The sequence below is a fragment of the Xiphophorus maculatus genome, chromosome 3 (genome assembly GCF_002775205.1).
Source record: "Xiphophorus maculatus strain JP 163 A chromosome 3, X_maculatus-5.0-male, whole genome shotgun sequence".
NCBI classification, from domain to species: domain Eukaryota; kingdom Metazoa; phylum Chordata; class Actinopteri; order Cyprinodontiformes; family Poeciliidae; genus Xiphophorus; species Xiphophorus maculatus.
In genome coordinates this window covers 10,284,460-10,301,560 of record NC_036445.1, presented here as the reverse complement: position 1 = coordinate 10,301,560, position 17,101 = coordinate 10,284,460, and the positions used below count along the sequence as shown (strand labels likewise).

At 37.4% G+C, this 17,101-nt stretch overlaps 1 protein-coding gene across 1 annotated transcript in view; it reads right to left on the bottom strand.

The window, feature by feature from the left end:
* Nucleotides 1-15,838, bottom strand: part of bmper (BMP binding endothelial regulator) — a 39,668-nt gene extending 23,830 nt beyond the window's left edge. The window contains exons 1-2 of the mRNA XM_023329689.1: nucleotides 14,984-15,838; nucleotides 9,205-9,290 (exon numbers count right to left, since the gene is read on the bottom strand). Of these exons, the coding sequence (XP_023185457.1) occupies nucleotides 9,205-9,290; nucleotides 14,984-15,092 (195 nt within the window). The 5' untranslated portion in view covers nucleotides 15,093-15,838. The remainder of the gene's footprint in view (nucleotides 1-9,204; nucleotides 9,291-14,983) is intronic.
* Nucleotides 15,839-17,101: the final 1,263 nt, after the last annotated feature.

Sequence of the window (17,101 nt, the reverse complement as noted above, 5' to 3'; positions counted from 1 at the left end):
AATGTGTTCCTATTTTGTAGTAAAAGCTAAACATGGCATTTATGCACATTTATTAGCATTAACATTATAGAAGGCAACAGATAACAGAGCTGCTGTTTTCTTATCAGCTGTCTATCAAGCAAACCTCCGTCCTGTATTGATCATCTACTCGTTAGGTTGAACAACCTTTGACCTTCCTCGGAGATCCTGCTACCGGGTGTAAAAACGTCCTCACAGAGCTCTACAGGAATGCTTGTTTGATCAATTAACGGTCAGCAGGAGCTTTGACCCCTTCAGCGTCGGCTCTTGTTTTCTACAAGGATGAAATAATGCAGACTTGTTCTGCTATACATCGAAAATGCTCATAACAAGATGAGCTGGGAAAAGTTTGTTTGATTCAGCGTCACTTCCACGTGAAAAACAACTCGACTGATCAAAGCTCCCTGCTTTTCACATTTCATTATATTGTGTTTCCCGTCAACATCAGTCTATTAAATAATCCAGTATTTACACTGAGGTTTCATTTGAGATTTCTTTTCTCTTTCTCACAAAACAACCTCTAATCAGCATCTACAGCACAAATATACAGAGTCTCATATTCTGGCTCTGATTTGGGTCATACAGATATTTATTTTAGTCAGTTTCATAAATGCTGCCATGTGAAGAGATGGGGCACGGAGTGATTTAAAAACCCTGCTCAAACAAATCTCAAATGAATTGTTTTGCAAATGCAGAACAGTATTCGGTAACATTGTTTACTTTGATATTTATGTCAAAGTAAATACATGCAAAAATATGATGGTGAAATGTATATATTAATTACACTGTACAACAGAGGTATTAGTTAACAAATGACAAAATGTTTGTTTTAAAGTTGAGAATTGTTTTATTTAACCTGGACAGATCACTTTATTTCAACGTTCTACATTATTTCTTGACATCAAAACAGCACACATAAAACCATTTTTCACTTTATAAAAAGAACAAAGATAACTGAAATTACAATAACGACAAACTGCAAACAAAATAAATCAACCAAAGATTTGTTTGGTTGATTTATCCTTTCACTTGAAGGATTCAAGTGGAAAAATGTGCTGGACTGCTGCGAGGTAAAGTTTTAGAAGCTATTTTGTTTCTAATTGTAGTTTTTGTCAGAGCAGCTTGTTTGCTCAGCTGTCAATGCTTTTCATGAAGAATGCAATTAACCAAGTGCACAGAATATCTTCATTTTCTTCATAACAATATATCTGAGAGACTAAACAAACTACAAATGGCACAAACGTATTTCTTTTACTTTTTGTTTGCTCATCTTCTCGAATGTCTTCTTTGTTTTGTTTGAGGTTTTTCAACTTTTTTTTCTGTCATCAACAGAAACAGAATTGGATTTTCAGTCACAGCCAAACCTTTAGAGTCTTGTTTTTCTTTTAATTTGTAAAATAAATTATATACAAGCACTTTTAACTTGATTTTATTTCATATCCTGTCCATCAATAGTCTTTATCAGTTTTTCCTTACGCGGTACCAGGGAGCTGCTGCCTCTCTCCAGCGGTCATTGGATAACAGGCAGTGTAGAGGAGAAGTTAGAGTAATCAATAAACCTAACATCCATGTTTATGGACTGTGGGAGGAAGCCAGAGAACCTGGAGAGATGAGATCCAAATGCCATGATCCATTCTGGGATTTGAACCCAGGATTTTCTTACTGCAAAGTAAAGGTGCTACAGACTGTTTCAGGTCCTACAGAAAACTGAGCTATGAACAGGAACAGCAACAAATATGTTGCACCTGCAAATAGGAAATTTACTTTGGTCTTGTGCTGTTTAGGCATGAAATCAACTGGTGAGTCAAGTCATAAAGGGTGTCTGCAAAGTTAATCTTTCACCTCCTGTTGGGTGCATCATTGCTTCACCAGAGCAGATAAAGAGTGACATTAGATTTAAACGTTCTTGTTATACAGGGTGTCCACACATCCTTAAAGAGTCTGAAGTTCATCTATACAAAAACAAAAGGCCTTGAAATGTCTTAAATCCATTAGAAAAAACACCAGTTGGCCTTTCATATGTTAATCACAGGCCTTGTGTTTTGTGGAGGAAGGACTTTTTCATCTTGTATATTCTATAGTTTATTTTTCAGTCACATGAGAGCATCTTCATTGCATGCTGTGTCTACCTTGATCACTGGTAAGTGTAAATTTATCGTCAGTTTGCTGGACAGTGTTCATCTTTGTCACTGGCTCACTTCTGTAGCCAATCCAAATCATGCTACATTCATTCTATGCAAAAATGTAAGATGTACTACTTAAATCTTAAATTTCATTCATACTGGTCTTAAAAAGGGATTAAAATGTCTTAAATTAGAGTTGATGAAAACTGCAGAAACTTTGTTTCACATTTTTATTTACATTTACTTTACACACACACTAAATGTCAAACAAGTGCAACACAAATATAATTACTTATAACAGCATTTGTTGAACATAAAGCTGAACTTTAGTTGTTACTTTCCCTGACAGGGATGTATAAATCCAGTTTTACAGAAAAGGGTTCTGCAAACCTTAAAACTGATGCTCATCCACCATTTTGAATTGTTTTTGCCATTGCTAAATCATTCACCAGAAATAACATTTCCTGACCTAAAAGCTAGGTTTAACTGTTCTGACTCAATGGAGGGACACAACAGGCGTCCGTGTAGGTCCAAGACATTCTGAAAGAACTGCATCTGCATGACGGGATGTGAAGGGGAAAAAAAGAGCCGATCTGGGGGTGAAGGAGGAGAGGAAGAACCGATGAGAGAGTGGAAAAAGACATGCAGATGGACAGACAGATAGACGAGGATGATGAAGAGAGTGACAGAGATGGACTGACTCCTTCCAAGATAACAGATCGCCATGGCGACCTATCTGTCAATCAGTCTGTCAGCCACATCCACTCTCTGCTCTGCCTCAGCATGGACACACACAATGGATCCTCTGTGTCCATACATGTGTGTGTCCATACTCTGGACTCAGTGAGCAGACCCCCCCATCTCCTCCTCCTCCGACCCATGTATAAGTGACACTGGAGACCCAGTGGCTCGTTACCCCCCAAAGGGACTTCATGGTGACATGGGACCCTTTTTGGAAGTGCAGAAATGATTGTGTCGATCATGCAACACTGAATTTAACTTTTTCTTCCACACAGTTTGGAAAAGTGAACTTAATCTTCCATCAAGTCGCAATTATTCAGAAAAAATTGGAACAAAAAGGATCCCAACGTTTGGGGTAGTGAACAGAAAGTGAAGATGAGGGATGACAAACAGCTGCAAGTCAGTCACGCTGAAAAAGAAGCCAAAAAAATAACAAAAGCATTTTACCTGAGAAAGCAGAACAAAAGGAGAAACCCAAAATCTAGAGGATGAAAATAGGTTAAATTTAAAAAAGCATGACCAGGATGTGTGTAAGGCTATGAAGGGATATAGTGTCTATGTGTGTGTAGAGGAAGCGGGGGAGCGGGGGGCTGATATGTAAGTGTGTGGAGCGGAGGGGTTAAAGTAGAGATGAAAGGGCAGCCATTGCCTGCTGATGACTGATATCATTCAGCAGGACTTTGCTGATGTCTGCCTGATAACACAGAGGACAGGAGAACCTCCTGCAACCAACCAGGAGCCAAACAGTAGCTGAGGTTTACGATACATGTGAAGTATCAGAGGTTGGAGTAAAAAAGGTGAATTTGGGTAATTATTCTGTGAGCTTTCTAAATGTAAAGACGGCAACTTGCCTTGCAAAAGTATGGATAACAGAATTATCAAATGGAAAATTCATGTTTGTTCAATTTTAAAAAAAAATGAAAATCTGAAGAGTGATGTGCATTTGTATTCCCCCAAAATAATTCAACTGCATTTAGTAGAGTTGGGCAAGTTGATCCAAAATATCAATAATATCGATATCATGTCAGCATCAGTATTGGATTGATGCTTTAATTCTACAGCATGAAATGTTGTTTAAATTTTGTATTGTAGTTTTTCAACTCTACCTAAAAAAAGATTTTTTTTTTGATTTGCTTTCAAATGGTAATTTTTTGTGCTTTGTCTATGTAGGAAAAATGCATGGATGTCATGTTAATATCATACTAAAGCACATAAACTCTGTCCAAATTCTGTCATACGTCTGGACAAATGATTAAAAGAAAAAAACAAACAAACTAACTCACCTAAAGGCTCCTTGGTATCAGATCGATACCAAAATATGCAGGATCGCACACCTCTAGCTTTTAAATAAAGTCCTACGCAACCAGTTTAATTTAAGTAGTCACTAAATTAATAGAGTTTATCTGTGAATGGATTCATTTTAGCATCAATGCAGCTGTTCTTTACTAGAGAAGAACAGCGAACAAATAACATTATGAAGACTAAGGAATACAGCAGAAATAAAGCTGCAGAGAGGTTTAAAGCAGAGTTAGACTATAGACTAATCAACAACAGCAGCGAACTAACAAAGATATGGACCTCCACTAAAAAATAACGGTCAGGCAAAAAGAGTATTGATCACAGAGACTCGTTCCCATAGAAACAGTCAACAAGCCCATGGTAACTGGAAAAACTGCAGAATTTACAGGACAACTATTAATCATTGACTTTATGGATATACAATATATATATATATATATATATATATATATATATGTATATAGATCTATATATGTACATAGATCTAAATATACTGCTCAAAAAAATAAAGGGAACACTTAAACAACACAATATAACTCCAAGTACATCAAACTTCTGTGAAATCAAACTGTCCACTTAGGAAGCAACACTGATTGACAATCAATTTCACCTGCTGTTGTGCAAATGGAACTTAGTACAGACCAAAGTATTCAATGAGAATATTTCTTTCATTCAGATCTAGGATGTGTTATTTGAGTGTTCCCTTTATTTTTTTGAGCAGTGTATATATATATATATATATATATATATATATATATATATATATACAGTATATATACAGTGAATACAGTATATACAGTATATATTATAGATAGATATATAGATATATCTTTTGTTTGCTAGATGGATAGATATATCAATTTATATATAGTAATGATAATAATAATTTATTATTATTATTATTATTATTATTATTATTATTATTATTAACATCCATCCATCATAAACGCATTAAGTCTTTTTGGACTGTGGCAGGAAGCCGGAGCGCCCAGAGAAAACCTGCAAACAGGATGTTAACTTTTGATAGTTTATTCACAAAATTCAATGTTTCTTCCTCCTCTAAAAAAACAGCTTTGTTGTTTTGGAGGTTGGTGGCAGGAGAAACCATTAGTTGGGATTTTCTGTTAAGTGTGGCGTTTCTCTTCATGTATTTGCTTCTCATTATGAATGCTGCTTTTGCACACGTTTTCTTGAGAACAGGTTCAGAAAGCTCTAAAAACTGAGAACAATTTCTGAACCTGTTGGGAAACTTTTACAGAGGTCGTCCTCGGACGTCTTTATGACAGCTGGAGTCTCAGGATGATCTTTGCGCTGATCATAGAAAACTTCACAATCTAGATCAGCTTTTCTTTTGGGAAATCGGTAACATCCGGTCCCAAATTATTTTTTTTTTACCCCTCCAGGGGGTCTTTTTTGGGCTCTAGTGTAATAATTGAATAGAAAAGTATCACATATATGTATATAGATCTATATAGATCTATATAGATCTATATATATATATATATATATATATAGATCTATATAGATCTATATAGATCTATATATATATATAGATCTAAATATACAGTACAGACCAAAAGGTTGGACACATCTGTGTGTCCAACCTTTTGGTCTGTACTGTATATATAGATCTATCTATCTACCTATATATATATAGAGAGAGAGATCTATATAGATCTATATAGATCTCTCTATATATAGTTAGATAGATAGATCTATATATATATAGATCTATATATATTTAGATATATATATATATATATATATATATATATATATATATATAGATAGATAGATAGATCTAAATATACAGTACAGACCAAAAGGTTGGACACAACTGTGTGTCCAAACATTTGGTCTGTACTGTATATATAGATCTATCTATCTACCTATATATATAGAGAGAGATCTATATAGATCTATATACTGTATATCAAAGCCACAACTGAATGAAAGACATAAGAAGTAAGACAAGACATGTAGGGAAATGCTTTTCTTCAGCAGGGTCAGTGAACCTGGTGAATGATCGTTAATGGAGGTTAACACTCAAAACCAGTTTGAGGCTGCAGAATGCTTGAATCTGTTGCAGAGATTCACCTTTCACTGGGAATCATATCCATCTGGTAAAAAGGTCTAGTCAAAGTCCAGAGTTAAATCCAAAAGCCTCAGCAATTTTACAAAGAGGAATGGACAAATATTTCAGTCTGAGTAAAGGTAGTAGAAATATACCTCAAAGTGTGTAAATGCAGGGAAAGTTGGTTTTCCAAAATATTCGCTCAGTTGAACTGAAGATGGTCAATCTGAAATTAAACACGCTGAAGTCTCTGGATGAGATGCAACATAATGTAAAACAAATTCCAGGGGTCTAAAACTTTACAATGGCACTTTATAAAAGATAACCAGGATTTGTCTACAGGTAGTCTGGATTAATTTATGACGCTGTGACTTAAAATATTAACACAACAGAAGTGTCATGTTTCCAACCCGACTGTCACAACCGCAACATAACCTTCAAATACAACAATCGAGATGCCAAGACTGTACAGGACTGTTTTACATCCGACACAATCTGTGCAGAACTCAGTTTCTCACACGTCTTCTGGACAATCTGTTGGCTTGGCTGGCGTGTGACTCCATCAGCTGAATGCACTTAGATGATAACTAAACATGCAGATTCTCAAGGTAAACAGCAACTTTCTCCTCCTGATTTGTATGGAAGCTGTCAAACAAAGCTGTGGTAACATTTCCACTGTCAGCTGAGAAAAATGCAGCTCAAACTGTTAATTTAGCGGTTCCCGAAATTTAGGTCCGGACCCAGCTGTTGCTTGTCAGACACAATGTGCTAGAGATGGATAGGAGAAATAATCACAAATTAAAAAATGTTCTCTAAAGGATGTTTTCTTAAAGATCATTGAGGTTGTTTGTCATGCCATGATGTCTCTGTTGAGTTTGTTTATTAGCACATAAGTAAATATCTGCACATTTTGACAAGAGACAGCAGTGGATGAATATTTCTGCTGCTGTGTGTCAGAAAAAACTGCTGATCTAAGTCAATGGAAATATTTTTTTCAAATTTCAGGATCAATAAACAAATCTTTTTGATTAAAACAATTTATACACTTAATGGCTCTGATATCATCTATAAATTAGTAACACCTTCGGATGACTTCCAAATCTCCAATACTCCATGAAAACAAAATAATTTCCTTCTGTCTAAATAATGTGTAAAGGGACAAACAGTAAAAGGTTAAAAGAAGTTTACTGGTGTCTGAATCTGGATAAAAGTTGTTGGCTTTGTTCATTTTGAGCAAATTAAACAAGCTAGCCAAAACTGACTGTCACTGTCTTTATTTTGGCTGCATTCAGACAGCAGCTATGAACTAAACAAAGTCATATGTCCACACAACTTCCCCACTCAACTAATTGGATACACCTGTTCAATTGGCCAACCACATGGCAGCAACCCAGTTCATTTAGGTCTCTATCTGTGGGGAATACAACCTGCTGAAGTTCAAACTGAATATTAGACCAGACAAAAACCAGACATTTAGTTACCACATGGATTGTTTTGATCTAGTGAGTTAAAGGACAAAATATCTGGCAAGCTGAGGTTCAGTGGATGAAGATACCTCTGATTAATGTCAGAGGTAACAAAGGCAATAATAGCTGAAATGACCATTTTCACAACACCTTATAACTGAGAAATCCCATCTCTGAATGAATAAGATGTTGAACCTAAAAGCAGATGAGCTGCAGTAGCAGAAAACCAAATCAGGTGCATTTTCTTGACATCCTTTGGATCTTTTAGATAAAAGTAAGTTTTATTTAAACTCCACAGCTACTTGGTTGTTGTTTCTGATCATATGTGCATTCTTCTTCTGAGGGTTACTTTCAGCAGGATAATACACCATGTCACAAAGCTACAATCATCTCACTGTCACTCTCATAACAGTAATATCCCTCAATTCCAATGGCTCCAAAATCAAGAAGCACATCATAGAGCAGAGCATTCTGGGTAAATACAACCAAAACAAACGCAAGAGTCTAATGCTAGTGGGAGAAATGGCTTGTGGTCTTTTGCAAGAAAAGAAATCCTACAACTGCTAAAATCTGACGCCACTCCCTTTTTGTTTATGAAGAAGGAAGTTGCACTCTGTGTCTCCTTCATGTTGTTTCCTTCAGTAGTTATAAGTGCAGTGCCACCACATTTGAGGGGGTGAACAGCTTTTTCAAAATATTTTGTTCATTTGACACAGTGCAGTGAGAAAGCAAACAGCACCAATTGAACCAAGTCTATCAGATTGTTATGTGTGAAAACATCTTAACTTGTTGTGGAAGTCAGAGCTCAGATCTGGAACTAGATCTGGGATTCATTAAACACACCCCTCAGCATCACACTTCCTTGCTTCCTCTAGGATAAACTCGGGTCAGGTAACGGCATTTAAAAGCCAAAACTTTTCATTCAGCCAAAAATAAAGCAGTGACCAGAAAAGCCTCTCTGGTTCATTCTCATCCTCGGAAACAAAGAGCTCTACAGCAGTAATGGGGGATGTGGGGTCAAAGAGCACATGTTCCGGGAAAGAGTTGTCTCCCAACATTTTGTTGGTCTGTTTTAACAACTGCACCAAGGCAGGATAATGGGCACGCCTGGAAAAAAGAAACAATACCCACTTTGTATTTCACTGCAAGGAAAAACTGCATCATGACATTTGATTTTGTTTTAAATTACAAACTGCTTACCGATGCAATTTGATGCCAAAGTTTACCATCTAATCAAATCATTCAAAGCAAGGACTGATCTATCACGAAAGACCAGCTGAAACTGTCCTGCTACTGTTGCAATCTTCCTATAAAATGATCGACTCCGCAAATATCCCTATCAGTGCAAAAGGAGTTCATGTCATTCACTCGGCCGGAACGGAAACACCAAGTTATATATTAAAGAGAGCAGAACAAACAGAGGAGGATTGATAACTTGGCATTCATTAATGTGAGCAGAGCAGAGAGGAAAACGGGTTCCTACCAGGCAGACGCAGGTGATGCAGGGGTTGTCGGTGATGTTGGGGATGTGCAGGACTTCTCCTTCATTGTCACAGCTGGCTTCAGTGCCTGTGAAGGACAGAATAGTGAGGAGCATTCCTAATTCAAGTCTTAGAAATGCACCACACTATAGAACAATATATAAATTGTTCTGTAATTTCCATTTCTTATGAAAATCTATCTATAATGCCAAGAGAATGTGACATTATCATCCCAAAACTGCTTTAAAAACTCTGTAAATTTGCTCAACTTTCCTCCATTGTATTCATTCATCTGTCCAGGTAAATGGAGTGACATTCGAACCCGGGTCTTAAAAGCACAAGTCAGTCACTTTGTTACGAGTGCAAATGTAACCTGAACCAACGAGGGGAAACGACTCCAAACACATGGGTTTATGGGTTGAAGCATACAGATGTCAACGTCTCAGAGCGCAGCGGCTCATGCAGGAAGAAATCTGCTCCAGACTGACTGCTCTGATGTTTACTCATGCGTCTGATCTGCTTTATTCAGAGCAACCCCCCCACGGTGACAGAGATGGGAAAAATATTATTGGATGGAAACGAGATGATGCATAGCCACAGATGTGGAAGTGATATAAAAATGTGGATGTCACTCAGGTCGTCCCTGCTGCTGAACACTTTAACATACAGTGTGCAGCAGCTAGAAAATGCAACACATTTGTTCAAAGCTCATATTTAAATCTTAATAGTTGAAATGATCCATTTCACGTTTGACATTGGCACGGATGACATAGCTTACAACACTTGACACATTTATTGGCACACTTGGTGAAAAATATGTTGAAAGAAATGTGTTTCATGCTCCCCAGACGTGTAGACAACAATCTATGTAAAACAAAAAAATCGCCTGTGCCTTATTAAAGATCCCATAAAATGCACATATCTAAAGCATTTTCTAAATGTAACTTTCTTTAGTTCACCAGAGTGCTTAGTAGCTTTCAATTATTAATCCTTCTTTCTTTTCCACAAACATTGTTTTTTTTTTTTTCTTTAAATACCAGAACATTTTAAACTAAAAATCTGGAGGTATTTGCAGTAAAAAAAAAAAAAAAAAAGAAAGAAAGTAAAAAGGATTACCACTGGATCTTTAAGCAGGAAAATGATCCAAAACATTTGGCCAAATAAACACAAAAGACACAACAGCACAAAATGTACAATTTTCTATGGTCACCTGACTTCCGGATAGAAAAATTTAAAACAGGAATGTCCAGCTCTATTCCCCAACAGCTATCATCCTGCAACTTTTAGATGCACCCCTGCTCAAACGCACCTGAATCAAATGAATGACCAGTCCTCTACAGAGTTAAATGACAGATGAGGTCATTCAGTCATTCGATAAAAGTTTGTTGGAGAAGGAATACATGCAAAAGTTGCAGGACAGTAGTTCTTGAAAACTGGAGTTGGACACCCACGATCAGATTGTCTCAACAGAAGTAGCCAAAGCCTTGTGAAATGTTATAGGAGAACACAAAGTCCTCTCGAAATGAGGAAAGTGAGGGCTGTACAAAGTTTTAACAGCAGGGGTGCCAATGAGTGTGGCACCACTAATTCTGGTGAAAACAATTATTTACTGAAATTCGAATCCCGCCCCCCTACTAAACATATTCTCTCAAAATAAAAGTTGATGTTCCCTACGTTTCCACTGTCAAATTATGCTACTGCAATAAAGTATTAAGTATTTTAAAGATTTTTATACACCTTTTACCCATGGGACCAATAAGAGTGGAAGTTCCTGTAAGTAGTGTTTAACTTTAGTGGCAGTTCTGACCAAATTGTTCTCTCTGGGGAATCTATGTAGAATAAAAGCCAATAATTCCCATTATGACTCATGTAAACATCTGATCCTGAATCACGCAGCCAATGCAATCAAACTCTCGTGTTTTCAAGAGGCTTCGATCACTTTGAGTCCCTGAAGTAAAACCTTCATTCCCAGTTCTCAATAAATGACTTCAGTTTGCATCACTGCCTCTTCTGTAGGGGACACACAACATAGACACTGTAAAGGTTAAAATATTTTGTGCAACACCGGATCAATTCTTTTTATCTTTGTGCCATAACCTCTGACCTGATGTCTCTTCAGTTTGAGGAAATTATGATTGATCAGGAGTTAACCATTTCCTGAACCCACATCCCAAACTAAAGCAATGTGTACATAGTTTGAGTCGGACCAATATTCAGCATTTAAAGGGGAGATTTTCAGGCCATTCACTGATCTGTGACTACAATAAACAAAATGTATGCCAATCAAACAATGTGGTCTGCTCACATTAACAATATTGATTAAAAACTGGACCTTAAATAACAGATATACATGTTTTCTATCATCCGTAGTGGAGGGATTCCTGCAGTAACTAGTCGTGTTGTCTGACTTCGGCAGTAAAAACCAGCCTGTGGATTCAGGCAGAGCAGACAAACCCTGCCGACTCCACCACCACTGTAAAATTTACAACCTTCGAGCGTAATTAAAATTTAAAAAAAGTTGTAAGTGTTGGGGGGGTAAACGAGGGCGGAGAGGCACTGTGGATCCATCTGGGACCCAAAAAATCTTACTGTCTTGTTATTCAGCTGTTGTTTGTCTTTTTCTCACAAATTTGTTTAAAGGTTACGTTGATTTTACCTCAGACCTATACACTCATCAAGCTGAGCAAATTATTTACATTCTCTGACCTTTATTTAACCAGGACATCAATAAAGATTAAAATCTCCTTCTTACATTAAACTGAAACTACCTCGAGCAGAACAGAAGAAAGAACCAAAAATGTCAGAAAATAGTGGGATAATGCTAATTACTTAAAAATACAAACTTTCTTCACTGGTTGCTCTAACAGGAGGGGTTGATCTTACTTCAACTGCTCCCTTTTTCTACATCCCACTGAGGAGCTTGAACTTGTTAAAGGGAACCTGAAAAAGGAATCGAGTGAGCCAACTAAATGAACTACAGGTGGAAGAATTTAACCCTACAGTTAAATTCTGGAGGGTAAAGAAAACCACATAAAAACATATTTTTGAAGGGGAAGAATTCAGACAGTTGTAAGGAAAAGAATAATGAGAACAGGAGGCCATCACCTCAATTAAAACATAGATATGCACTGCTTTTTCAACACATTTGAACAAAAATAGTTTTGTGACTAAACTTTGGATTGTTGCTTTTGATAATAATAAATAAACGATTAATATTTGTACAGTTCTATTTAGAACCTCCAGCATTTTAATGTCTCATTGCACAAGCCCAACGTTACATTTTCTAACCAGCCTGTGGTTTCAGGATGCATTTATGCAATAGTGTTGCGCTACAAATAAGTCAAAGTTGTTGATTTTTTACAGATTAATGCATAAATAATCTTTTAAACTTTATTTGAGGCTTTGGGGTAAATTTCACCTATTTAGTTGTGCAAACAGTTTGATTTAAATCATTCATTCAGGTGCTTTGTTGTGAAGTACATTTAGACCAGAAATGTTGTACTTTTGATCACCGACAGAATCCTGCAGAGAACAAAATGACCTTCATTTCCACCTGCTGCACTGCCACGCTGTTTAAGTGTACTATGATAAACTGCTTCAGGTCGTATTGGGCCGAGGTCGGGTCTACTTTTTGGCATTTGGTAACTGTAAGTCTCAGCAAACAATAGTGAACTCTGAGGTTCCCCAGGGCTCTATTCTTAGACTACTTTTACTTAGCATCTGTTGCTCAGATTATGTTTCTCTTGTTGTATTTCTATGCTGATGAGACACAAATTGATATTTTTGAGACTGACCACAGTACCTTACAGTCTCTGAACCAGTCTGTCTACATAATCAACGAGTGAATGGGCAAGGAATTCCACCAGCTTTATGAAAACACGGAAGGTATCGTTTTTCAGCCCAAAAATATAAGTAACACTGGTATCAGTGATGATAAAAAAAAAACACAAAATATATAACAACCTTGGTGTCATTACGCACTCAAACTTGAATTCTAACAATCTCATAAAATCTGTAAGTTTTTCTGTCAACACAGGATGCAAAAAACTGGTGCATAAGTCTGTGCTTGGCAAGTTATATTTTTGTAAAGGTGTCTAACAAATAATTGTAAAAACAAATAGTATAATAAATAGTATAAGCAGTTGATGAGGCAGGTGCAGCTCATGAATCCCTGGCCAACACTAGGAAAATGGATCTTAAAAAACTGGTTTCCTGTTAATAAAACAATAGATTTCAAAATGATTTTAATGATCTTAAGGTTGCTGAAATGACTTGGGCCTAAATATAATTCAGAGATGTTGGTTAAGTGTGATCAATTTTGAAACTTCAGCTCATTTGAGTGATATTCATTCAGGGTTCCCAGGACCAGAACCAAAACTCCTCAGTCTTGGAACCAGAAAACCAGATATATGCAGAAAGTGTTGGCTGCTTTAAATCACATTTTTATTTATCTGCACTTTTGTCCAAATTTTTTTTGTTTTGTGTTGCTTATATCTTTCATAATTATCCTCTCCCTTCCCATTCCTTGACTTTTAATAATCTCTGTATAAATGGTGCTAAACAAAAACTTCTTGAGGATTTTTGCTGATAATACAGACATATTTGAGATGAGAGAAGAAGGAATCTGTTCATCTGATTCAGATTGACTGTCGGGTTTGCCAAGGGAGGCCCATCTGATACATATTTTACTCTCATCTTCATGTGTTGGAGTCAGACAGAGGGATAACTACCAAAATATGGAGGACACATAAAAACTGTTATTGGGTTTGGATCTCGGAAGCTCTAAGTTGGTCCTAACAGCTTCTGGTCTTTATGTTCTTGGAATTAAAAACCATCAAGCCAAATTGAGTCTTGGAAGCCAGGAGAAAAATAACTAAATGAATCTGCTGCATTTTCAGATCATTAAGAACAGCAGAGACGCGCAAGTCCTATCAGTTGTGAAGCTGTCAAGAATCCCGCAACACTTCATCAGTTTTTCATCCACTCTGCATCTCATTCTCTAAAACCTCTGCAGTGCTGCAAAAAGTGGATGTCAGACGGAGAGCAAGCGTTCAGACACAGACGCAGCAAAGTTTTGAGGATGAAGGACAGAAAAGCGGTTCAATCTTCACAGCCTGTTTTTAACTAAAAACGATGTAATTATAACTCTCCAAGTGGCACAAACTATAATTTCAGCAAAGATCACAAGTTAACAGGGACCTTTTATCCTGAAGATTCAAATTATTGAGTCGTTTTTAGTTATTAAGTAAATAGTACAGAAATGTTAATGTACGCGCGATGGAAGGATGAAATAAAACATAAACTTCATTCCGTCCCCAGGACGCAGAGGGGATGATTTTGGTGAAGCTTCATAAGCCGGTGTCATCGTTCCTGATTCTCTGTGAAGTTCTAAGATTTCAATCATCTTAGTGTAAAATTGTGATTCATATTTAAAGATCAAGACAACAAATTGGCTGTCTTACTGAATCAAAACGCATGCGACTCTTTGTTATAAATAAACGTGTTTAACCAGGATCTTGTTTATTTGTTGATTCCCATGGTGATCATGCACCGACCTGCAGGCGAATGCCGAGGGATCGTACCCAGAACTTCACCGCTAAATTACCGCTGATGGGAAACACAGCGCGGCTGCAGCGCGGCTCCAGGGTTGGTGCGCTGAAGGCTGCAGGAGCGCAGAGACGCGGCAGCAGACTAAATAACAGCGGTTTGCAGGAGATTTTCTTACGCGCAGTGGGTGTTGTGATGTGTTATTATGAAGCCATTTGATCCCTTTAATCTTACCTGTAATTAGCGGAGAGGAAGAGCGGGGCGTTTGTAGAAGCCACAAAAAGCAGAGGAAAAACCTACAGGTGGACCGGGAGGAAGGGTTCGAGCAGCGGGGCGACATCATCGGTTTGCTCCAGGAAGACAGGACCAAAAAGTTTGGATGCAAAAAATATTCCAGTTAAAAAAAATAAATAAAGATCAGAAGTCCACAACAAGAGTCTGCCTTGCAACCAGCAGAGAGACTCCACAGTTTGTTAGCTTGCTCTGAAATGCGGAGCGACAATCAGACAGACGCGCGGTAATGACAGCGACATTAAAATGACAAAGACGCGCCTGCAGGCAGGAGACAGCGCGTCTGCACAGGTTCTGCAGGGGAAACTGAGTCCATTGTGAGCTTAAAGTCATTTATGAGGAAAAGAACAGTCACAAATCCAGTTCATGAGTGTCCATAGAGAAGCCGTGGAGCGCACTGAGCTTTAAAAATAGTAATTGTGGGGGGGGAAACAAATCTTAAATCTGAGGTATCAATCCAAAAATTCCGTTTTACGCACTGATGCTCGATGTTTGTCTGTTCAGGACTGCACGCAGCCTCCGTGTCTGCGCGGTGTTAAAAGCCGACCTGCTTCCACTCCTCCTCTGATATTAAAGCGGACCTCTGGTGTCGGAGCGCACCGCGGAGCCAGAAAGTCCTGCCTCCTCTGCGCAGCCCGGGACCTCCCTCCTTCCCTCTGGCTTCCAGACCTCTGCGAACCTCCGTCAGACGCAGTCTGTGGTCCGCTGCTTCAGATCTGCAGCTCCACGCCTCAGTTTGTTACTGCCGCCGAGTTTTTAATAATGACAGCGGACCCGCTTCTGTTTGCCAGCTACTGAACCTCTGCGCTAAAAAGAAAGAAAGAAAGAAAGAAAAACGTATGGCTTTCAGAAATAAGCAAAGTCCCCCTATAAATATTTAGTGTTTTGATTAATATACATTTACATATTTTGACTTCCAATATTTATTTAAAGAGCTATATACAACAGCAAAGTAAAACTTGATAGGCTAAGTTGGTCATTTTGCAAAAAAAGGGATAGTATTTCAGGATTATAGAAATATATTAATTTCAGAATTTTTATGTAAATTATGATTACCCTAATTATTTCCTCAGCTAGATGCCAGAATAAGAATTAGATTGTTGTAAAACTTTATTTAAAGCCAGAATCTTAGATACACTTACATTAATGTGCTCTGATAATGTCGTCATGGTTTTGTAAGTTTCTGATAGGTTCGTTTACAATTTTTCAGTTAAAAAAAGGAATCAATTCACCACTTCCTTGTGTGACATCATGGGGGAAAAAATAACGAAATAAGCCAAGATATCAGGAAGAGAAATGCAGACAAGTCAAATGTACCTTCAGATTTCTGAAAGAGCTACGGTTATTTATTCAAGAAATTTTTTGCTGCAAATCTCTTCCAGCCAGTATAATCTTCAGGAATAAAACTGTAAATCTGTCCCACAAACAAATGCAAAAGACCTTAGGAAAATGGTGGTTGGAGCTGGACATGTCATTCCACATTAAAACAATCCTGTTCTTGCATGGACTGAAAGGTCGCTCACTGAAGAAGAAGTCAGTATTCCAAAAGCAACAGCGAAAGCTGGGACACAGTTTGGAAATGTGACATGAAGGAAGAGCTTCAGTGATGGGGGAAAGTCATGTGATCTAATGATACTAAAATTAAAAATAGTCTTACTCATAATGGCATTTAGAAAATAGAAATCATTTTCATAGCTGACTTAGGACGGCATAAGTTTGGTATAGTTTGAAGTTAGTAAGGATAAAAAATGTGTGCTTTTGCCTATATTCTTGTAAAAATATTAACATAAAGTTTTTTTCTTCTTTTAAAACCTTTTTAACATTAGAATTATTTTTGATCAGCAACATACCTATTAAAACTCCTGAAACTCTAAAATGATTTTTGGTTTTGTTGTACCACCCCAATTTTTTTGTGGCCCCAGCTGGCCATCCTTTACAAAACTTTGTGGGGCCCCTGAAAAAGGGGCAAACCAACTTCCAACAAGCTATTTACTAAGGAAATGTATTTCTGACTTGATTTCAAATATTCATAAGCAGGTTGTTGCTTTGTTCAAAGAATTT